The following is a 24,465-nucleotide window of genomic DNA, read 5'->3' as shown; positions in this document are numbered from 1 at the left end:
GGCAGAGAGAGGGGGAGGCACAGAATCTGAAGCAGGCTTCAGGCTCTGAGCTGTCAGCACAGAGCCCTACATGGGGCTCGAACCCACGAACCATGGAGAGCATGACCTGAGCTGAAGTCGGACCCTTAACTGACTGAGCTACCCAGGCACCCCTCTTAAATTCTGGGGTTTTTTTTCCTGCTGTTATCATAGTTATATCAATTTCATTAACTTCTTTTGATTAGAATTTGCTTGGTACGTCTTTTTCCAGCCTTGATTTTCAGCCTTTTTATGCCTTTGGTTTTTTTGTATGCATGAAGTTGGATTTTTTTTATCCAGCCTGACAATCTCAGTTTTTTTATCTACAGTTTAGTTTATCATATTTATTTGTGATTACTGATAAATTACATATTTTTGTTGTCTTTGTGTGTGTGTGGTTCTTCCTTTGCTTTCTTTGAGAATTCGATAATCTTTTGTTCCTCCTTCCATAGTTTGGGTGTCTAATGTGCATGTTCTTTATTTTCTATTTTTATTCTTTTATTGACCATGGCAGATGTTTTAGCATGTGTACTCCATTTAGTTTAAAGTTAATCTGTATATACTGTCTCAGAACAGTGCAAGAACTTACCACCTCTCCTGACTTACATGGTATATATTTTCCAGAATCTTAATCATCTTTTTTTTAATTAAGTTTATTTATTTTGAGAGAGAGAGAGAGAGAGAGAGAGAGAGACAGCGACAGCATGAGTGGGGGAGGGGCAGAGAGAGAGAGAGAGAGGGAGAAAGAGAATCCCAAGCAGCATCCACACTGCTAGCACAGAGCCCAGTGTGGGTCTGGAACTCAGGAACTGCAAGGTCATGACCCAAGCTGAAATCAAGAGTCGGACGCTTAACCGACTGAACCACCTGGGTGCCCCTTAATCACCTCTTTTAATTTCACAAATTAATCACTTAAACAATATCAGTATTTGCTTAGATTTATTCACATAGTTAATTTGTCTGTAATCCTTTGCATTTAAGGCTTTCCATCCGGTATCATTTTCCTTCTTCAGAATTTCCTAAAGGAAGTGTGTGTTTCGGTAGTAAAAGTTTTTATTTGGAGGAACATATCTTCAATTATATTTTAATCCTTGAAAGATGTTCCCTAGATCTACATTTCTAAGGTAATAGTTACTTTCCATTAGTACTCTGAAAATGTTATTTTGTTTTCTCTCTAATCTGGTTTCCCCTTAGGAAGTTGTACTTTTAGTCAGTTACTTCTTTGAAGGTAATCTTTTTTTCCTTTGGCTGCTTTTAAGATCTTTTGATTTTTGAATTCTTCAGTTTCACTGTGGTATCAGTAAGTAATACGATTTCTTTTTTATTCTGTTTGAATTCATTGGGTTTTTAGTGTTTCTCATCAGTTTTGGAATTTTACAAACTTACACATTTGGAATATTTCCTGGCATTTTCCTTTTTAATCTTTATTTTTCAAAGTTGTTGCCGGATGCTGTATCAGTCAAGATCTTGGCAGAGGAACACTCAAAGGGATAATTGAGGAGAGTTAGTGAAGGGACTGTTGACAAAGGTTGGGGAGGATACGGTGTAAGGGAACCACAGAGGATGGAGAAGTCATTGTGGGGGCCCGAATGGGCAGGGAGGGAGCGTGGAGAATGTGAGAGAGCTATAGCTGTAGGAGAGAGCATCCTGACAGGCTTTTGGTGGAGAAAAGGAGCAGCTGGGGCTGGGGCAAGGAAGCCTGGAGGACACAGTTTCTATAGGTTAGCTTCCTGGGGCTTTCACCTTCACTTTGTTGTCCGAGACTCAGTATTTGTGCCTTTCTGCATTCTTCATAATTTTTTGTCTTTTCAGTTTTCTCCTCAGTGTGTTTAATCTGCCTTTTAATCTCTCCATGGAGGTTTTGCCATTTTGGGGGGCATATTAATGTACAATAACATTCACAGATCTTGGGTGTCCAGTTTGACAAGTTTGGACAGTTGTATGTATGTCCCTGTAGCTACCCTCTAAAGAAGATTTATGTCTGTAAATACTTAAGTTTCTTTTGTTATGTTGATCCTAAGAGATCTGTTGTGTTATCTTGCTGCTTTTACTATTTTTAAGTATTGTAAAACCTTGGTTGGTGAGCATAATTCATTCTGGAAACATGCTTGTAATCCAGAGCACTTGTATATCAAAGCAAATTTCCCCATAAGAAATAATGGAAACTCAGATGATTCGTTCCACAACCCCAAAATATTCATATAAAAGTGATTGCAATACTATAATATAATACAAAATAATAAAGACAGTACAAAATATAGGGGCGCCTGAGTGGCTCAGTCAATTGAGCGTCCGACTTTGGCTCAGGTCGTGATCTCGCAGTCCATGAATTCAGGCCCCGCGTCAGGCTCTGTGCTGACAGCTCGGAGCCTGGAGCCTGCTTTGAATTCTGGGTCTCCCTCTCTCTCTGCTCCTCCCCCACTCATTCTCTGTCTCTGTCTCTGTCTCTCTCTGTCAAAAATAAATGAACATTAAAAAACATTAAAAAGAAAGTACAAAATATAAAGAAAAACAAATTAGCCCGCACTTCCCTTTGAAAACCTTCGTGGCTGGTGTGAGGGAGACAAGGGAGGAGGGTTATTGTGTAGGACGACTTTGACTATCACTACCAGAATCACTGCTATCTGTTGGCTCAGTGGAATCTTTTTCTGCACGGGGCCATTGTATACACTCGCATGGATGTTGACTACAGCACAGTACTAATGCACTCTTGTCATGTACTGTATTTAACGTAACTGGCAATAAGGCATCAGAGGAAAGGGTCTATATCTGCAGGCGCTTGACCTAGAATGAAGCAAAGCATACCTAAGCTTTCTCTTGTCTGGAAAAGCAAAGGACTGTTTATAGGTGCTTTGAAGTGACAAAAAATAGACTAGTGCCAGTTGTGGGCGCCTTCCAAGCGTTCTGAAAAATCACTGATTTCTGCCAAACACCGACACCTGAGAGCAAGCATCTGAGCGTGGGCGATGATCACCCACAATCCCACAGTGAGAGAGACAGACAGACAGACAGAGAGAAGAACCATTGACTCAGTATTGATACGTGACATTCGGCATCACATACTATTAGCACTGCAAGACATCGCTTGTTTATCAAGTTAAGGTTTTTTAGAGATGTTTGCTCACCTTGGGGAACACTCAGAGAGCAAGTTACTCACAATCCAAGGTTTTACTGTACTTTCACATTGTTGTACAACCATCACTGCTGTCTCCAAAATTTTCCCGTTATTCCATACTAAAACTGTATAACTCGTTAAATAATAACTCCTTATTTCTGCCCCGCCCCACCCTAGGTAACCGCTTTTTACATTCTTTTTCTAGTTTATTTTAGGTACCTCATACAAGTGGAATCCTGTGGCATTTATCTTTTTTTTAAAAAAATTTTTTTTTTTCAACGTTTATTTATTTTTGGGACAGAGAGAGACAGAGCATGAACGGGGGAGGGGCAGAGAGAGAGGGAGACACAGAACCGGAAACAGGCTCCAGGCTCTGAGCCATCAGCCCAGAGCCCGACGCGGGGCTCGAACTCACGGACCGCGAGATCGTGACCTGGCTGAAGTCGGACGCTTAACCGACTGCGCCACCCAGGCGCCCCCCCTGTGGCATTTATCTTATGTCTGGCTTATTTGCCTTACAAAATGTGGCCAAGATTCATACCTGTTGTAGCATGTATCAAAAATTCATTCTTTCTTAAGGCTGGATATATGCCATTGTTTGTGTATATTTATTACCTTTTGTTCATTCATCAGTGGGTGGGGTTGTTCCATCTTTTTGGCTATTGGCAATAATACTGCTATGGATATTGGTGTGTGGTCTCTTTGAGCCCTGTTTTCAGTTCTTTTGAGTATCTTCCTAGATGTGGAGGGCTGTCTTGTGTGATAATTCTGTGTTTAATTTTGTGAGGAACTGTCATACTATCTCTCATAGTGGCTGCATTAAAAAAAAAATCTGCATGTTTTACATTACCACTAATAATGGACAAGGGTTCCAATTTCTCCACATCTTTGCTAACAATTGTTATTTCCTTTTCTTTCTTTTTTCTTTCTTTCTTTTCTATGTTAGTCATTCTCCTAGTAGATGTAAAGTAGAATGTCACTAGTTTTGATTTTCATTTCCCTCATGATTAGTGTGATGCTGGGAAGGAATCTTTATATTTGCTTACTGACCATTTGTATGTCTTCTTTGAAGGAATGTATATTCAAGTCCTTGCCCTTTTTAAATTGGGTTTTTTGTTTTTCTGCTGAGTTTTAGGAATCTTTATAGATTCTGGCTATTAATCTCTTATCAGATACATGATTGGTAAAAAATTTTTCCCAATCTGTGAATTGACTTTTAAAAAAAATTGTTTTTTTTAACATTTATTTATTTTTGAGAGACAGAGAGAGATAGAGAACGAGAAGGGGAGGAACAGAGAGAGAGGGAGACACAGAATCCGAAGCAGGCTCCAGGCTTTGAGCTGTCGGCACAGAGCCCGATATGGGGCTTGAACCCACGAACTGTGAGATCATGACCTGAGCTGAAGTCAGTCGCCCAACCAGCTGAGCCACCCAGTCACCCCTCTGTGAATTGACTTTTTTTTAAAAATTTTTTTTTCAACGTTTATTTATTTTTGGGACAGAGAGAGACAGAGCATGAACGGGGGAGGGGCAGAGAGAGAGGGAGACACAGAATCGGAAACAGGCTCCAGGCTCTGAGCCATCAGCCCAGAGCCCGACGCGGGGCTCGAACTCACGGACCGCGAGATCGTGACCTGGCTGAAGTCGGACGCTTAACCGACTGCGCCACCCAGGCGCCCCTCTGTGAATTGACTTTTTATTCTGCTGATAGTATCATTTGATATGTAAAAGATTTTATTTGATTAAGTCTGCTTCATACATATTTAGGTTTTTTAAACATTTTGTATCATGTTTCTGAATATTTGTGAGTTTTGTTGATTTGATTCTTTAATGTGTGGTTCTGCAGACCCATGGTAGCTTGTTTCTTCGTGTGTTTAAACATTTTTGAATATTAGCTCTTGGAAGTGTTTCTGGAAAAGTCTGAAGCCTGGATTATGGTGCATTACTCCAGGTGCCTTAGGTGCATGACCAACATAGGACTACTTTAAGTTTATTGGCTTGAAGTTTTGGGACCACATGGGTCCTGTTGAGATGAGGCAGGAAACCTATTTGAAGGCCTGTTCTTGGTTATCAGTTGTCTGAAGTAATGTTCCTTCTCATCTGTCACTAAGATCGAAACTAGCAAGTTGCTCTCTCCCTCTCTTCCTCCCTTTCTCCCTGTTTTTGTTTTTTAATGCTTTATGCTTACACTGAGGACCCCAGCTTTATGTGGAGGGGTGTCCTATTAGATCCCCACCTTAGGAGAGCCCTGACCATATATCTTATGTCTTCTGTACTGCTTGGGTAGCCATCAGAATGGAAACTCAAGGCCACCTGAAGTTGACAAATGTCTCTAGGGTAAATGCATGAGTGCCATTTTTTATCTTTGGATTCCTGCTTTGGTTTTTCTTTGTTTTTGTTTTTTGTTTCTTTAGCTTCTGAGGATTCCTTAATTTCTTGTAAGCTCAGCAATACATTTAAAAATGTAGAAGTATTTTATCCACATTATTTGATTTGATTTTAGCAGAAGAGTTGTTCTGGGTATCCAGTCAGGAGAGCTGTGAGGAATGGCTCATTTTAAAAAATGCACAAGTATGAGAACAGTACAGGTCATAACCATGATCTCATCTCCTGGGCTAGCAAATGTGAATGTAACCATTTTGCGTACAAACTTAAAAATAATCTATTGAAGCTGCCTTTGGGTCCCTTTTATAAGATTTTTTTTTAATATTTATTTTTGAGAGAAAGACCTGGGGAGGGGTAGAGACCGAGGAAGATCTCAGGCGGGCTCTGTGCTGACGGCAGAGAGCGAGCGCCACGCGAGGCTCAGACTCACGAACCGTGAGATCAGGACCTGAGCCAAAGTCAGACACTTAACTGAACCACTCAGATGCCCTGGATCCCTTTTAGGTACCATTCTCCAGACTCTGCTCCTTCATCTCTAGAGAGAAGCATGCTTTTAGAATGGTTGATCCTTGGGGCGCCCAGCTGGCTCAGTTGGTGGCGCACTCAACTCTTGATCTCAGGGTTGTGAGTTCGAGCCCCACTTTGGTTGTAGAGATTGCTAAAAAATAAATCTTTAAGACATTTTTTCAAAGGGGCACCTGAATGCCTCAGTCGGCTAAGCATCTGACTTCGGCTCAGATCATGATCTCACAGTTCATGAATTCGAGCCCCGTGTCGGGCTGTGTGTTGACAGCTTGGAGCCTGGAGCCTGCTTCGGATTCTGTGTCTCCCTCTCTCTCTGCCCCTCCCCTGCTTGTGTGCTCGTGTACCCTCCCTTCTTCCCTCTCTCTCTCTCAAAAATAAATAAGCATTTTAAAAAATAATAAAAAAAACCAGTAAAGTAAAATTGTTTTTCCTTACCTTCCATGTGTTTACACTTTGTCCACAAAGGAAAATAAAAATACCATACTTTTGAGTTTTTGAAGTTTTACCTAGATGATATGTTGTATAGGTTCAGCCATTTGCTTCACTCAGAATAATTTTCAGTTTAGCCACTTTGGTAAATGTCGCTGTAGTTTGGTCTTTAACTGTATGACTGTACTACGATATATTCCCTATTGATGGAATTCAAATTGCTACTCTTTTTTATTTGTCTGTTATGGTAGTGCTGAGGAACATCTTTATGTGAGCTTTCTTTGTGTGGGGGGGAGGTTCTCTAGAGAATAAATGCCTAGAAGAGGACTTGTGCGTACCTTGCTGTTCAGGGCCATCAACTTTTTCTAGGTAATTCCAAAATTCCAAATTAATGTTCCATTTTTACATTGGAAAAATGCAGGCTTACATCTACATCTACATCTACAGTACTCCCAAACTTCTTAAACTCTTGTTTTTGTACTAATTTTTTTTTTAATCTGCATCATTTTTCATTCCCCCTCAGAAACAGTAGCTTACTGTTTTAATTGCATTTCAGTGGTTTCTAGTGAGGTTGAGTATGTTCTTAGGCTTATTAGCCATTTTTACTTTCTTCTCTGTGACTTGTCTAGCCTGTAGTTCATTGGCCATTTTTCTATTACATTGTGTAATTGGTTGGATTGGATTAAGCAGCATGTAACCCCAAAGTCCAGTAACATTGTCTTTTTGAAAAGGATTATTTTGGGGCGCCTGGGTGGCGCAGTCGGTTAAGCGTCCGACTTCAGCCAGGTCACGATCTCGCGGTCCGTGAGTTCGAGCCCCGCGTCGGGCTCTGGGCTGATGGCTCAGAGCCTGGAGCCTGTTTCTGATTCTGTGTCTCCCTCTCTCTCTGCCCCTCCCCCGTTCATGCTCTGTCTCTCTCTGTCCCAAAAATAAATAAATGTTGAAAAAAAAATTAAAAAAAAAAAGAAAAGGATTATTTTTTCTCACCTAAAGCGTGGAGATAAAGTGATCCGACGATGGTCTGATGGCTTCCAGGATAGCACCAGGGGCTCATGCTGCTGCTGCTGCTTTCTTCTTTCCGTTTCTATGTTTACAGTTCGTAGCTGGTGTCTTCCTGTGGTCCGAGATGGTTAGTAGAGCTACAGCCACCATATCCATTTCCAGGGGGTAGGAAAGAAGATCCATGGGCAAGAGAAAAATGTGTTTCAGCTGAATCAGCTGCCTTTAGGAAGTCCTGCCCCAAGCTTTGTTGATGTCTTATTGGCCAGAACTTAGTCCCTAGTCCCGCAGGGCACTAAGAAGTGGTATTCAGCGAGGCGCGGTGCCTCATACTCAAGTTCTTGACTGAGGAAGAAGAGGGGGAGCTGTCAGTTTCTGCTGTAAGTTGTCTTTTGTGGGAGTTTTTATGTTCTGAGTATTAGTCTTTTGTTAATTATATTCAGTGCAGTTATTACTGCCTCCCAATCTGTGTCTAGTCTTTCCACTTCCAGTTAATGTTGAGAAGGTTATACTTTTAATATAGTCAAATAAAAAGGATTTGTGCCTTTTATTGTTTAAAAAGTTCTTCCGCCCTCTGACATACTCTCCTATGTTTTCTTCTTAATATTCTGTTAAAAACTTTAAAAAATTTTTGCTTTTCATCTTTCACTCTTCCATTCCCCTAGAATTTATTATATGTATGATATGAATTAAATATCTGACCTTTTGTTTTTGCTTATAAATAGCCAACTTTCTGGTGCCGTTTGTTGTACAGTCTAACGTTTCCTCACTATTTTGTCATATGTCCTGGGTCTGTTTCTGGGAAGTCTCTCTGCTCCTTTGTTTGTTTCTCCTGTTCTAATACTACTTTAAAAAAAATTATTACTGTGCCTTTGTAAGTGTTTATATCTGGCTCTGTAAGACTCGTATTCTTTCTTTTTTTTAAGTTTTTGTTTAAATTCCAGTCAGTTAACATACAGTGGAATATTAAGTTCAGGTGTACAGTCAGTGATTCAGCACTTCCTTATCACAAGTATTCGTTACAAGCGTGCTCCTTAATTTCCATCACCTATTTAACCTGTCCCTCCACCCTCCTCTCTTATTCTTTCCTCAGGTTTTTAATAGTTTTTTTCGAACCTAAAATTACTCATTTTATTCATTTATGACCTATAATATTTTAGTAGTTTCAGATGTACAATATAGTGACTCAGTATTTGTACATATTGTGAAATGATCACAATTAATGCCTGTTACCGTACGTAGCTACTGAATCTGTTTCTTATGATGACAACTATTAAGGTCTACTGTCTTTGTAACTTTCAAATACACGGTATGTTATTATGAATTGTAGTTACCATGCTATACATAACATCCTCTTGACTTATTTATTTTATACGTGGAAGTTTGTACCTTTTGACCCTCTTCACTCTATCATCCCCCTCTTCCTTAGAACCCCCAGTCTGTTCTCTGTATCTAGGAGGAGGTTGGGGTGGGTCATGTTTTTTTTTGTTTTTGTTAGATTCCACATGGAAGTGAGATCTTTATAAGTGAGTATCTTTCTCTGTTTCACTTATTTCACTTAGTATAATGCTCTCAACATCCTTTTTTCTTACTTAATTTAACTCTTTTTGACCTTTTTCTTACATGTCTTAGGACCACCTTGTCACCTTCTGAAATGAACCTTATTGGGATTTAAAGTGGAATTGTATCAATTATTGTAGGTTAATTTGGGGAGACCCATATGTGTATTTTTTTTTTAATTTTTTTTTTTCAACGTTTATTTATTTTTGGGACAGAGAGAGACAGAGCATGAACGGGGGAGGGGCAGAGAGAGAGGGAGACACAGAACCGGAAGCAGGCTCCAGGCTCTGAGCCATCAGCCCAGAGCCTGACACGGGGCTCGAACTCCCGGACCGCGAGATCGTGACCTGGCTGAAGTCGGACGCCTAACCGACTGCGCCACCCAGGCGCCCCCATATGTGTATTTTTAACTGCAGTTCTCACACCATTATGAGATGCATTCATTAGCATCATCAGCTGCTGGGGACCCTGACTTGCCTGGAGGTGTCTTTGCATGGAAATTTCCTAACTATTGTGTGCTGCAGAGATGGGATTAGAAACCAGGTCGTTTTGATTTCGGTATCTTGTTCTTTTAATTAAAGGGGACCGTAAGATTGTTTGGAGGGATTTTTAAGGTAGGGTAAACCTGTTTGTAAGCAGAAAGCAGGGCGCCATTACTAAGTATAACTTTAAGAGAAGCTAAAGAGAGTGAGGGGGCGCCTGGATGGAGTGACTCTTGATTTCATCTTAGGTCAAGGACTTGTTCTTCATGGGTTTGAGCCCCGTGTCAGGCCCCGCCCGCACTGACAGCGTGGAGTCTGCTTGGGATTCTCTCTTCCCTTTCTCCCTCTCTCGCTCTCTGCCCTTCCCCTCATGCTCTCTCTCAAAAGTAAATAAACTTAGAAAAAGAAAGAGAGTGAGAAGAGATGAGGGAAGAAATGGGGTTGTATGTGAGGGGGAGCCAGGAGGGCAGGGATGGGAGGAGGATTTCGAGTTCAGAGAAGGTTGAGGGGAAGGGAGTATTTTGTTAAGAAATTGGAGAAGGTGATAGGAGAACCTTCCTTTTGAAGAGGAAGTCACATAAAGGAGCTAATCATGCAAGAAGGCTTTCACTTTGGGAAAGTAAAAATAAGGTCATTTTGTGAGAGACTGGAGTAATGGGTGTCATGAGATGAGAGGTTTGAGAGGAAAATAGATTTGAAAAGACAGCTTTTGGGGATATGCTGTGAAATTGCAAGAGATTAATTAATTAGGGCACATCTTTCAAATTTGTTTAGCTGAAAAGGTCCAGTAACTGGAACTTACTCTTTGTGGAATACTATGAAATACTGCTATGATACATTAAAAAAATTTTTTTTTAATCTTTATTATTGAGAGAGAGGGGAGCAGAACATAAGCAGGGGCAGAACAGAGAGAGAGGGGAAGACACAGAATCTGAAGCAGGCTCCAGGCTCTGAACTGTCAGCACAGAGCCTGATGTGGGGCTCAAACTCAAGAACTGTGTGATCAAACTCATTAACTGTGGTATCACGACCTGAGCTGAAGTTGGACGCTTGACTGACTGAGCCCCCCAGGTGCCCCTGGTATGAAACATTTAAAGTAATAAAATATATCATTTTGTGTTACGGATTTAAATTTAGGTAGGAGCAGTGTTAAGTTCCAAAGGTTTAAAAGGAAAGGTTATAGAGAGGAAACTAAAAATTGAACAATTCATATTTTTTTTTTCATGTTTATTCATTTTTGAAAGACAGAGAGAGACAGAGCACAAGCAGGGGTGGGGCAGAGAGAGAGGGGGACACAGAATCAAAGCAGGTTCCAGACCCTGAGCTGTCAGCACAGAGCCCGATGCGGGGCTCAAACTCATGAACTGTGAGATCATGACCTGAGCCGAAGTCAGACGCTCAACCGACTGAGCCATCCAGGCGCCCCAAAACTGAACAATTCTTAACTTAAAATTTTCCGTGAATGAGTCAAAAACTACTGGCAAACATGTTTTTGGGTAGTACATCTGTGATTTTCTAATTTGAACATTAAACCATGCTCTCTCTCTAAAAGATGAGGGAGCCTGCTGGAAGCCGGAGGGTGCTGGGTCCCTGGGTAGTGCATGGAATTCCAGTTTTTCTTCCTCCTTTCTCTGTATATTGGGCTCAGAGATTTCACTGTGTCTCTATGTGAATATGGACAGTTAGCATTTACCAACATGTATCTGTCTACTTTCTCTTGTTTAAAAAAAAAAATCTTTAAAAAATGGGGTTATAGGAGGTCAGCAAAGTTTGAGACGTTTGGGTGGGTTCAGTGGGCATTTTGACAACGTGGCTTCTCCTTCGGCATGTTTAATTGTGATGTTTAATGGACATCCTTGCAGTTGAAGATGACACTTTTAAAATAAAAATTCTCTCCTAATGATGACTTAAGCCCTGCCACTCGCAGGGAGAATCAGCAGAACCCGTAGGCTCTTATTTGGAATTGACATTCTCTTGTAATTGTGTTCCTGGTTATTTTTCCGTTTGCTTTTTGTTTCACCGGAAAGGAAAGATGCTCAGTTTTAAACGTCGAAAGTGTACAAGTGGCTTTGTTACAATACTAAATGTGTACACACGCACACAAAAAGGAAAGATGGGCGAGCGATTAGAGCGAAGAAAATTTTATTATGAGTTGTGTGGCATGACTTCCAAGTTTGTTTTCTACTTTTGTAGCTTGTTTCCTATCTACAAGTCGTGCCTGATTTTTCAGTCTGACTTTCATATCCTTTTTTCATGGTCCTGTAAACGATGATATTTATAGTAAGCCTAGAATATTGTTTGAATTTCTTTGCGAGTTATCCGACAGAAATTAGCCTGCTCAACCATGTCTCCTCGTTAGTAATACTTAAGAGGGTCAGATCAGGGGCTTTGGTGTTACACAGACTTAAGACCAAATTCTGCCTTTGATACTGTGATCTTGGGTATGTGACAGTCTGTGAATCTGAGTTTCTCCATATGTAAAAGAGAGGCAATAATTCGTACAGGGATGTTGCGGTGATTAAATGAGACAGCGTATGTAATTTAGCACTCTGCATGAAGACGAAGTGGTGCTGTTGTTCGTCTTAATAAAAGTTCTCATAGCTCTCCAGAGAAAGAAAGAGTCTAAAGGTCTCACAGGATTTGGCACGTGGAATTTCTGACTTTTTGAGGACGGGTTTGCATGATGGGAGAAGCTAGAATGCAGTTAGGGGAGGCAAAAATGATAGACTCATAATTATTTGTGTGATTTGATTAATGTATGTTTTTTGCAAGACTCAGAATTCCATAAGGGCGGAGATGGTTCTCTCTACTTTCTTATCCTTAGCTTCTGCATGCTGCTTAGATATAGTCAGCCCTCAGTAAACAGAAATTATTTGGTACTTCTGGTTCTCCTGATGCCCCCCCCCGAAAAAAAAAACCCTCATATTAAATATGTCATTTAATCTATTTTTCGGTGAATCTTGAGCTCCAGCTTCAGATGCCCCTAGCTGTGCACCACCGATGGTGTTTCTTGAGGATTTTTTGTAAATTGAAGGGGGTCTGGCCAGGCTGGTGGAACGGCACGGGCTGTGCCAGAAACACCAGCATGTTGGGCTAGGGCTTTGTGAGCTTCAGATCTCCTGCTGGTGTGACTCCTTAGAAACACTTCTCGGGGCGCCTGGGTGGCTCAGTGGGTTGGGCATCCTACTCTTGACCTCGCCTCACGGTTCTTGAGATGGAGCCCTGCATCGGGCTCTGCACTGACAGCGTGGAGCCTGCTTGAGTTTCTCTCTCCCTTTCTCTCTGCTGCACCCCCCCCCCCCATAAATAAACAAACTTAAAAATAAAAAACACCTTTCAGTTTCTTCCTGTTACTGCCTTTCTCTTCCTGAAGACACCTGGAATTGCTCCTCTGTTGTCTCCTGTCTTCCATCAGGCACTCTGTTCCGCCTGATTCCAGCTCTTCTGATTCATTCGACTGTACCTTTGAAGTGTGAGCTCTTTTCAGTCTTTTGCTATTAGGGACAACGGAAGGACAGAAACAGGCAACACAAAAAGGCTTTTTTGCTATTGTTGTATCTTTACTGAAACTTCTCAAGCTACGTAAAACACTAATGTCTGTATCGGGTCTTAGAGGAGGACTTTTACGAGGGATTTTCTTCCTTTCTATCCCCTTGCTTTAAGCATAATAAGTCTTACAGAATCCTGAACCACCTAAGTGTAGTTTCTGTTGAAGAGTTAGGGCCCTGAGGTCAGTTTCCACCTCTGCTTCCTCCCTGACCTTTAGCAGATTGATCACTCCATTCCTCATCTGTAAAATGGGAATAATGATAGTTTCTACCTCCTAAGGTTATTAGGATTAATGAGGTTATATATCTGTGTGCCTATCCGTCTGTTGAAAATAATGCCTCGCAACACCAAGTACTCAGTGAATGTTAGTTATGGTGGTGCTGCCTCTCTTTTGGTATGTGCAAGGCTCTAGGAATTTAGAGATGAGTAAAGTAAGGTTTCTGGTATCAGAAAAATCATAGCGAAAAAGAAAAAGGGGCAAGCAAATACGTACAGTACCTTATGGTAAGTTGGGTTGGTAGAGATACGTGTCTAGTGCATTGCCCGAGGTGAGGTGGAGACGCTTGTGTTCAGGCCGACGGGGAGAAGGTCAGGAAAGGCTGACGAAGGAGGAGCTGAAGCAGTTTGAAGGATGAGTTCTGATTTCTGAGCAGGAAGGAGTTCCACAGGTAGAGGTATGGGTGTATAAGTCAGTACTAAGCAGGGAATTTTGTGGGAAAGATGCGTGTTTTTGACTTAGAAGCTGAGCCTGCTAAATCTTTGGGGGCTGGGAATCTTTTCTTTTTCTTTTTAAACAAAAAATCTTCTCAGAACTCGCTGATGCCCATAATTTACTATTTGCAAACCATTGCCAAGTCATTCATTTTCAAAAAGAATTGAAAGTTTTGGTTTTGGGAAACTAAAGTGAATACCGTGTTGCCATCTAATGAATCAGTGGATGATTTTATTGTTTGTATGATCATGTTCAACCAGGTGGTTAATATAAACCAACTTTTACATTATACCTCATTACTTATGAAATCTGATTATTTTATAAATGAAATATTCTGTTATATTAAAGTTATCTTGAGACCTGTATTTTATGAAATATGTGAATATGAGGATGTCCAAAGATCATTAGCTTTAAGAACTATTTTTGTTTGCAGAATAACTGGCATAATTAATGACTTGCAAAATTATGTATGTGTACTGCCTTTCAAGGGTGATGAGAAGAAAGAATATATAAATCAGAATCACCTGGGTCATCCATACTTGTTGCCTTATATTCGTAGCAGTATAACATGTTGTAATAGTGTTTACTGATATGCTGGTTTTGGGGGTATATAGTCAGATATTAATGATGAAATATCTTGTAAAAACACAAACTTGTTGAGTTAAGGAAAATGGTGAGAATGAAGAATTTGCAAATGGAAGGACAAAAATATTTATATTTAGCATAGTTAGTTGTTCATAGTAACACTTTTTCAAAAAATGTGTTAAAGAACTTAACACAGTTTGGGGCACCTGGGTGGCTCAGTTGGTCAAGCGTCCGACTTTGGCTCAGGTCTTGATCTCATGGCTCGTGAGTTGGAGCCCCGCGTTGGGCTCTGTGCTGACAGCTCAGAGCCTGGAGCCTGCTTCGGATTCTGTGTCTCCCTCTCTCTCTGCCCCTCCCTTGCTCATGCTCTGTCAGTCTCTCAAAAATAAATAAACATTAAAAATAAAAAGAATTTAACACAGTTCTTTATAATGAAAATATTTTCGTTTTTATCTAGAGAGCTGTAGAGGGTGCTGTATCATTAGGAATAGTAGTCTGAACTGGTTTTGGCTAATTATAAGAATACCTTTAGGCCAGGCTATCAAATTTGGTTTTATTATTATTTTATTTTAACTAAAATTATAGTGACTAATGTTGCATAATTGATACAGCTTAAAATGATGATACATAATTGATACAGTTTATAGTTTATATTAATATATGGTTTATAATGTACTTGGTTTCAGTAATATAGTTTATAATGTACTTTGTTGCAAAATGTTTTTTATCTTTCAGATTGTTTAAATATAGTTGAAATTTTGATTTCCCCATTTCATATTGGTCACAGTAGCGAAGGTTTATTTTCCTACCTCTCCTCTCCCAAATTGAGAATTCTGCTATTTAATTGGTAGGCTGCATAAGCAATCTCTTCTCTTCAGATGGGTCTCAGTGAGTCAAAGATAACGAAGCCATGCAATGAGACTATGTATTTTAGGTGGCTGTATTTTAGGTTCAGAAGAATAGTATCTTTAGAGGAAAGATTGTTAGAACAAAATGGAATTTAAAAACCTGGCAGACTTTAGAAGTTGTTTTTGTTAAGCCAGAAGTCTGACTTTTCTACGGATTCATTTATTCAGATAGGAGTTTTGTAACTTCCAACTCCACTGTTCCGTACTTTTTCTGGTTTAATGGTGATTTTAGGAAACTTGAAGTAGAATTAATTATCTGATAATATTTTTATCGTAAAGCATTGCTGTGAGAAATCAGTTTTTAGTGACTTTGGATTTGGTTGCACCAGTGCTGAAAAATTTAGAGATAATTTTCACTTAGTCAAGTTAGATGAAGTGGTATATTTTGGAATAAAACGCAGTGAGTTAGCTGTGTTTAAAAGATACAGAAAATGTTATATAAGCATCTGTCTTCTAAAATGTAGGCAACTTTGAAACCTTGCCAGGAATTTCTTCCTTTTTCCTGAAACCGTATTTTAAATATTTATTACGAAGTTTTATACTTCAGTTTCTATAAAATAACCAGCAGGAATTTGACGTCCCAGTGCCCCCGCCCCCCGAAAGTGAAAGTGTTTTCTCTTATTGCGGGTAGAAGGTTTGCTGTTGTTCAAGCTGTCTTATTAAACAGGTGTACTCTGTTTTTTGTTTTGTTTTGCTCCTCGTTTTAACCCTCAAGGCACCACCTTCCATGGTTAATAACGAACAACGCCAGCATGCAGAGCACATATTCTTATCGTTTAGGAAATCAAAGTCACCATTTGCAGTTTGCAAGCATATTTTGGGTAAGTATTCATTTTTAAAATATTTTTGCAGAATCAAATACAGTCTTTCTATCCTGGATGTCAGATATTTTAAATGCCTTTTAAAACAAGCAGGTGTGTGTAATTACAATTTTCCATTAATAGTCATTCTGTGGAAGTGGCTTTAAAGATAGTCCATAAAGCCAGATAGAAGACTGTTTCTACTTTGACGTTTTTTCCCCCAACTATGGTAATTTATAAATACAGTAAGTTACTAAATATAGTAAATATATATAATTTGTTTTATTACTGACCAAAACATGAAGTCTGTTAATGGTGGGGGGAAAATCCAATATTTTTTCAGTTCTCAAGAGTGCTATCACTTGTTATAGGAAATGCACTACAATATATCTTACTCTAGTGTTTTGAAATTATGATTGTTTTTGGAGGTTTCAACAGTTTTTCTTTCGTGCAAAAAATTTTTTTAACCATATAGTTTGTATTCAGCTTGCTTAGCAAATATTAGTTCTATGTAGATGATCGCTGTGTATTGTAAAATGAAACATTAATTTTTACTCTTGTAAAAATATTTTACAAGTACCTTTTATCTGACATGCGTACAGAAACAATCTCTTTCCTTTAAAAGTAATCACCAAAGTTATAACTCTTGTCCAGAGATGGCATTCTCTAAGTCCACACAGACACAGACACAGACACACAGTCTTCTGTCTCTTACATATTTTTCAGTGATAGTAAGAGAGATTTCATTGGTTATTGTTATTTTAAAGCTTAATTGTTTATTAACTGTTAATTGGAGCCATTTTTTGTAACCCACACTTGAGCCTCTGAAAGGCTATTTGAGTTATTCTTGACCATAAAATTGGTTAGTTGCATCTTAGGAACTAAAATATCTGACCTTTTATTCTTATGCTTTTAGTAAGACTTATCTGTTAGCCACCAGCACTCTCTGGTTTCCAGATTGAAATAGCCTGCAATTAAATTTAAATGTTAAAAATGCTTTCCGTATAAGGGCTTATGAGTGCGTTGTTAGGTTGGAATAGAGAGAGCACTGCTGTAGGACCTGTGAGGTCTATTCTCCATGGTATCAACTTGAGGAAGTCACTTAGCCTCTCGGAGCCTGTTTTCATCTATGAAATGGGAACAGTGGTACCATTTTCCTTAATGGGCTTCGTTGCCTTAAGTTGTCGTGAGGCACAAATGTAGCCACATATAAAACCACTCTGTGAACGGTAATGCGAGGAGCCCCGTTACCTGATTTCAGATGGCGTTTTAAAAATAAGATAACCTTCACAAAGTGCTCTGTTCTGTTTGCAAGGAGCTCGCAGAGGTGGTTGAAGGTGGCCCTGTCTCATTCAGGAGTCAGATTTTTCACTAGAGGAGCAGTCAGTTTTAATAACCACCTTTTAAATTCTACATGAGGCAGTTTTTATTTATTTTATTTTTTTAGTGGTCAGGTGTCATACTTGGGTGAACTTGTTTCTGGCACTAAGAAAACTTGCTATCATGCCTGTGGAGAATATTTAATTCAGAGTTAAATCACAAGAAGTAAAGCTAAACAGCAGCGTTAAGAATTCAAGGGAGCTTTCGTCTTCACTGCCTTGAAATTGTTCAGCGTTAGTAGTTTAGGAAACCATTGTGTTAAACTAGTCGCCTAACATAATTCGAGTGTGGTTTTTACGGCATACGCCTTAAGTACGTTAATTAGGGTTCCATCAGTTTCATCGGACTTTCTATTGTAATGCAGTTGTCATTCAGTACTCGTTGGGAAATAGTTGATCTAAGTTGTAAGTATGTTATTAGAGTGTATTTGTTTATACGACTCTTTCCTTTTTAGAGTATGTATATTTTATGAAGTACTGTTGCTTTGTTACGATTTGAGCTTGTCTGGAATACGTTTGTTTTCCTGATAAAAATGTCTAAAGAATAGTATTGCTAGTTCTGGCTGTGCTTTTAAAACCAGTTTGGGTTTTGAGATATTAACTATTTAAAAGGTTGAGTGCATGTATTGTAATCTAATCATTAATGTACTGCAAAGCCCTGTGTTACATTAATGTTTACATCTAAACTTCACAGAAAATCTTTCAACTCCTTACTCAGTTGCCACCAGCACAGAAGGGTTAATTCCTCTAAGAAGACTTCTCATACAAGTGGCAGTCAATCGCAATTCAGAATTTTCACATTCTTAGCTAGGGATAATATGTCATTTTTATACAGTGTCTGGGTGATATATTCTAACAAAGGGGAGACTTTCTCTTTGATGCTTCCCTGTTCTGGCCTCTTAAAATTCTTCCTTCCCACTTCTGACCTAAGTTTTTATTACGTTTCTAGTTTTCCTCATTTCCTTCTCTTCTTATCCTTTTGTTGTCATTCTGGGTGTGCTTTTTCCACTCTGTGTGTGTGCGCGCGCGCATTTGCGTGTGCATGTTGCACGCCCCGGCGCGTTTTGTCAGAAGGGTACTTTTGGATTTCTGCACCTCAGACAGAAGTCTTTGGCATTCAGGAAGGTGTCACTTTGGTTTGGTCAAATGTGCGTTCACAAATCCTGTGAGTTCTGTTCTTGTTAAAGATACACCCCGACCAGCGCTTCCGAAACTAACTTTGTAGCATTCTTCTGTCCTTCTCCCAGGGAGAAACGGGTTTCTTCAGTTTCTTGTCTCAGAAGTGGTTGGAGCAAAACAAAGCGAAACTGAGACTTCTTACCAGTTGGGGTGGCTGTGTACACGTGTGTATCCACGTGCTCTGGAGCCTGTGCTTTGGACAGAAGTCTTTCATGCCAGAGAGGTGGTCGTGGTAGCTGAACATCTGGGCCTTGACTACTGTGGTTTTAGTTTTCTTTTAAAAATATTTTTTGACCAGAATGTGGTGCTCTGCCTCTCATTGTTTCCTTCACTTCAATTTTTGTCTTCATGGCTCTGTGTGGTTTCAGATGGCTGACGTGATAGAAATGAATTTTGTTTACATAATTATTAAAGAAAGTTACCGTGGTAAAAAGGGGCAACTTGCTGCCGAAGTGGCCTAAAATAATTGATTCTCTAGACAATGCCCTGGTCAGTGGAGAACAACTGAAAAGTATCAGAAATTCTAGATGACTTGGGAGTTCCTCGTGAAGACCTTGCCGTTTCAAGCATCTTTGGAGCAGAGAGCAAGGATAAGGCTCATCTATCCACGTGAAGGCCCAATCTTCTGCTGGTAGCTTCGAGAGTTCCATAGAGCACCTTTTGCACATTTATATCGTGTTGAAGTGCGGTTTATGAAGGCTAGTGACAGTTTCGTGAGAAGGTGTAGTGCGATCCATTAGGTTAGGAGAATTCCTTCCTTGAAATTTGGAATTTGGCTTTCTTTTTTTCAGGTTCCTCCATTCTTAGAGAAGCTTCTTACGGGAGTAGGAATGTAGAGATGCCCAAACAAAGGCATCTAAGAAAGAGTCACCTCGGAAACTGTTGAATGTCTGTCATTCACCTTCTGCAGTTAACTCCCTCCCTTGTCCCTTGCAAAAAGGAGGGGGAGGCAGGAAAAACAGCTTGGCTGTAAGCACAGGTAGTTAGAAATAAGCATGGAAACAGGAAGGAGCTCGTTTGGTCTTCTCTTCTTTGGCACGTGCGTTTAGGGGTGGCTTAGTGTCGCTCCAGGAACATTCACCGGCCACGTGATCCTGAATTCTTTTCTCTTAGTCCCCTGGTGCGTCAACACTTTCTTCAGCCTTAAAAGGCAGGAATTGAATTAGGTGACCTTTGGAGTTCTATGTCCAAAATTCTGTGAGTCCCTAAGATTTTGCTTCTTTGTTAAAATCCATAACTAAGGATCTGGGGTTTCTTGTCCTTAAGATTTTTACTGTGGCACTAGAAAGTGAAGTTAGGCAATCAACCATCGTTTACTTTATAGAAGAGGTTTATAATAAGAGATTACTTGAATCACCTTTATGAAGCAGTACCGTATTTCTCCTTATGTGATCTAAATAGATATAGCTAGTTTCTGTTTCAGTTCCTCTTACACTTACTTTTTTTTTTTCCTCCTGGAACTTTAAACACATCTTTTTATGATAGGTTTACGTTTTTGGAAGCTATTGCTTTCTTTACTGATAATATTTTAAGGTTCCTAAATTTTTGTGAGTTCTGATGATCATCTCACTTAGAATTCATGTTAAGAAAGCAAGGAATAATCAAACTTTTTTAAAAAGGTCCAAATTGGGTCCTCTTTTTGGTTTTGTTATGTTCAAAACTCCTATTTGGTAGTCTAAATTGATGGAATTTATGTAGGGTGTACCTTTTTTTCACCCATTTTTATAGCGTATTGTGTCAAGATCACTCAAGATTTTTAAATGACCTGAGCTTGAGTAGGAGAGAAAATGATGTGCCTTCCTATGTCTTCATGCTCTTCTGATAAATTCTTGAAGGTGCCATTCTATGCCTAGAGTTAATTTCTCAGGGCTCTCGGATACTCATGTCTAGTGATCTTGGCAAATAACCTGCAGTCTAATCATAAACTTTCATGGATTTCACATGATGGTTATTTTTCAGAACTTCGGAAAATTTCTACTTTTTCTTGACTTCATTTTGACTGTTTCTCCCTTTTGATAATGCTGTTTGGAAACTGATTGTAGTGGTATTGGTGAATAAAAGAAAAAATAGAAAATTAAAATATTTCTTAGGTATGTTAATTTTCTGTTTTTTCTTTCCCTCCTGATTCAGTTTTTAGTTCAGATACTATAACTTGCTAGTTAAGGCTGGGGTTTTCTAAGTGTAGCTTTGGAATTTTACTCAGTTTGATCAGTATTGCAATCAGAAAATTCACAAGAACTTCTCACCTTGGGTAAATGTGACTCCCATTTTTTTTTTTTTAAACATTTTGAGAAAAATAACCTGAATGTGATTCTATTTATTTCTGAACTTGCTATTGGGGATGGGCCATCCTGCCGAAAGCTTAATTTCTTAACAAATATTTTAACAGCATGGCTCACCACAAATAGTAATGTTCAAAGACGAGTTTATTAAGATATTTTGCAAATGCAAAGCTCTATTTTGCACAGGGTGAGAATCTCTTAGGAAATTTTCTGATTGCTTTATATTTTTATTTTTATTTTTTTTAAAGCTGTGTTATTTTTTAGTTCTTCATGCTTTGGAAGTAACAGTTGAAGAGAGGTGAGGAAAGTTTGTGAAAATTGTGATCGGTGATTAGCTGCCACCTGCCTGGGGTGTCTTCTGAGAGGAACTAACCTCTTTGTGGTGCTAGAGCAAGGTCACTGGATTAAAAAAAGAACAGGTAACCATCTTATTCCTTGTCTGAAAAGTTCCGTTTTTAAATTAATAAATGCAAACTGTTCAAAGAAGGAGGAATTGCTGCTTAAAGAAAGTTTCCCATTTTCTCCTCAGAAACAAGTAAAGTGGACTATGTCCTCTTTCAAGCTGCCACAGCCATCATGGAAGCAGTTGTCCGAGAGTGGATTCTCTTGGAAAAAGGTAGCATCGAGTCACTGCGAACATTCCTTTTAACCTATGTCTTACAAAGGCCTAAGTAAGTACACGGCGGAGGCGCTGCTCCAATACCTGCGCTGCCCTTGTCTTATCTTTTTTCTTTTTTCTTTTCTTTTCTTTTTTTTCTTTTCTTTTCTTTTCTTTTCTTTTCTTTTCTTTTCTTTTCTTTTCTTTTCCTTTCTTTCTTTCTTTTGTTCTTTCGTTCTTTCTTTCCCTTTTTTCCTTTATGTTTTTAACGATAGATGTTTATGGTTAAGCTCTGCTTGGGCTCATATTTTAAAAACTCACACACACACGTGGTTGTGGGTTGTTATACAGCTTAATGAAATACGACTTTATATTTAAGCTTATGATACAGGGTTTTGTTTCTTGGAAAAGATGTTGCTGGATATTAAGGGTTTTTCGTGGACGTTTAGTTCCAAAGATTTTGCTTATGAATAAAAGTTGATCTTGGACTCCATGGAAGATCCTTTGTACATAGTCATTCTTTCGGTGTTTGGTAGCATCATAAGACATAGGTGAGTATTCCAGGACACGGGTGCAAAGGTGGTCAGGTGCCATTAAAACACCAAGTGTTACACATACATGTGCACGGAAATGCACGTTAGGAAGGTTGTAGAAGAGAAAGCACCAAATTTGTTCAATACTTTCTTTTGGAAAATGGATCAGTTTTAAGAAATAGGGTAAAAGTGAGTTTTCTTTTTGTGTTATGTACGTTGTATTGTTTGAACATTTTACAGGATTTGTACATTCATTGCTTGTGTGATTTTTTTTTTTGGTAAATCCCTCAAATACCAAGTCGTCTTTTAGGAAGAGGCCCTGCACACCGCACGTTTGCTATTTGTGCAGTTGAACAATTGAATCCTTTTTCCATACACGTACACTTTCAAATTCAGTGAAGAAATGCTCTCTAATTGGAACTCCTGGTAACTAGGCATGTCAGTTAATGGTGATCAGTATGCATGAAGCTTTAAACATAATTTAGAGCACACCTTTCTTTCTACGGATTGTTCACTCGCGGTCTTCTGAGCTCATAATATTTAACAATAATTACTGGCGTGAATTTAGCATGCAGGTAAGTGCCAGTTGCTCTGTCTAAAGAAAAATGCATAAGAGAAAAAAGGCAAGATTTACTTAGCCTATAAACAAACGTTACAGGTGTAATGGGTAATACTTTCTGTAGATGACTGGATAGAGATGTATGTAAAGGGAGGGTTTGGCTTGTTTTTTCTGGTTTTAATAGAATAAAGGGAAATTGTCCCAATTTGAAACCTTTCTCTTCTCTTTCATGCTGATTTTCTTTATTTAAATTTTAATTTGTTGTTTGATGAGGCCATTTGGGTGTGCTCCTGGAGCTGCTCATTGGTCCCAGTTTTTCTCCACCCTCCCCAAGTTGGAACTGCTGAACTCTGGAGAGTTTGATAGACTTAAATGTGTGGTAGATTTTGATTGCGTGTGTGTGTGTGTGTGTGTGTGTGTGTGCGCGCGTGTATGCGTGCATGCACACATGCACGTGATCTCTTCTATTATCCAAAACAATCTCATTCTTCAGTAATTTTCATTAGTTCAGAAGCTATTTTAGAGTTGATTGTAAGGTTCCACATTGAAATAATTCACTTATGTATTTCGCCCCAAACACTAAAAAAAAAAAAAAACTTTAAGCAAAGTTGAAAGAATAATACAACGAACACACACACACTCTTTTCCTGGTGGAGGCTCAGTTAACGTTTTGTCACATTTGATTTCTCTCACATATATGCATTTTCCCCTGAATCACCTGAAAGTGTGCTGCAGAAATTAGGTTACTTCATCCTTTTTTTTTTTTTTTAATTTTTAATGTTTATTTATTTTTGAGAGAGAAAGTGTGAGCAGGGGAGGGGCAGAGAGAGAGGGAGACACAGAATCCGAAACAGGCTCTAGGCTCTGAGCTGTCAGCACAGAGCCCGAGGTGGAGCTTGAACTCACCAGCCATGGTATCATGACTGAGCCGAAGTCACAGGCTTAACCGACTGAGCTACCCAGGTGCCCTCAATACTCTTGATATAATTGGCATATTAAATTAATCTAATATGATTTTGATCCTATATTCTCATTTTCCCAGTTGTCTGAATAATGCTATCGATATCCTTTCCTCCTTTATAAGTTATTTGTTTGATCCAGGATTTAACCGCAGATTATACATTGTATTTAGTCTCTTTACTCTGTTTTAATCTAGAATAGTTCTGCCTTTTTTTGTCTTTCATGACACAGACATTTTTATCTTGTAGAATTTCCTACGGTATGGACCAGAGTCAAGTGAAAACTGTTGGTATACCGCATAGGTAGAATACATACATAGTAGAATGCATACATAGTGTTGTATACTTCTCGTTTGGTACACAGAACTTTCTCTTTTCTAGTTTTTTCCTCCTAATTGAGATAGCATTTTCACAGAGTGAAATGCCAGGCGCACCTGACAGTATAGCAGGGCGGTTGAGAATCTACTGCTGCCACTGTGTGCACGGGCAGATTGCTTGCCCTCTCTGTGCATTAGTTTTTAAAATTATTAGTATTTAATTAGCTATTAGAGTTAATAATAGTATTGTACTCAGAAGGTAGTTGTGAGGGTTGAATGTATTAACTTTTGTGAAGTTCGTTTATAGCCTTGCATAACAAACACCAACCAGTGTGAGCTATTATTTATTTTCCTAGTAATTTATAATTCTTGCCAATGGAGGTCGTTAAAAGTAGCTTTATGTACGCTTTCTAGTAGGAGTCGGTGTATTTGAAATTATCATGTCCCCTGAAATGTACAAAAACTCCTTTTGGTTAACTCACATTCCTCCTGTTCTTCCCGTACAGTCTCTGCATTTATTTGCTTATGAGTGCTTCAAGTGTGTATTTTGAAGGAATATTTTTCACTTCAGTCTTGACATGGGGGGCATGTT

General features: G+C 39.1%; 1 protein-coding gene across 5 annotated transcripts in view; it reads left to right on the top strand.

Annotated features, from left to right (window-relative positions):
- XPO4 (exportin 4) overlaps positions 1 to 24,465 on the top strand; it is a 117,567-nt gene that overhangs the window by 14,163 nt on the left and 78,939 nt on the right. For 3 of the 5 annotated variants that reach the window (XM_047077554.1, XM_047077546.1, XM_047077563.1), the window contains exons 2-3: positions 15,983 to 16,088; positions 21,437 to 21,578. In XM_047077554.1, coding sequence (XP_046933510.1) covers positions 15,983 to 16,088; positions 21,437 to 21,578 — 248 coding nt within the window. Of the gene's footprint in view, positions 1 to 15,982; positions 16,089 to 21,155; positions 21,327 to 21,436; positions 21,579 to 24,465 lie in introns of those variants that run through there. The other 2 variants (XM_047077571.1, XM_047077580.1) reach the window with 2 other exon arrangements.

The sequence above is a fragment of the Lynx rufus genome, unplaced genomic scaffold, assembly GCF_022079265.1.
Source record: "Lynx rufus isolate CCGP_SWC_20201006 ecotype Redwood Valley unplaced genomic scaffold, mLynRuf1.p SCAF_1, whole genome shotgun sequence".
Taxonomy (NCBI): Eukaryota; Metazoa; Chordata; class Mammalia; order Carnivora; family Felidae; genus Lynx; species Lynx rufus.
This window is presented reverse-complemented; position numbering and strand designations above follow the sequence as displayed.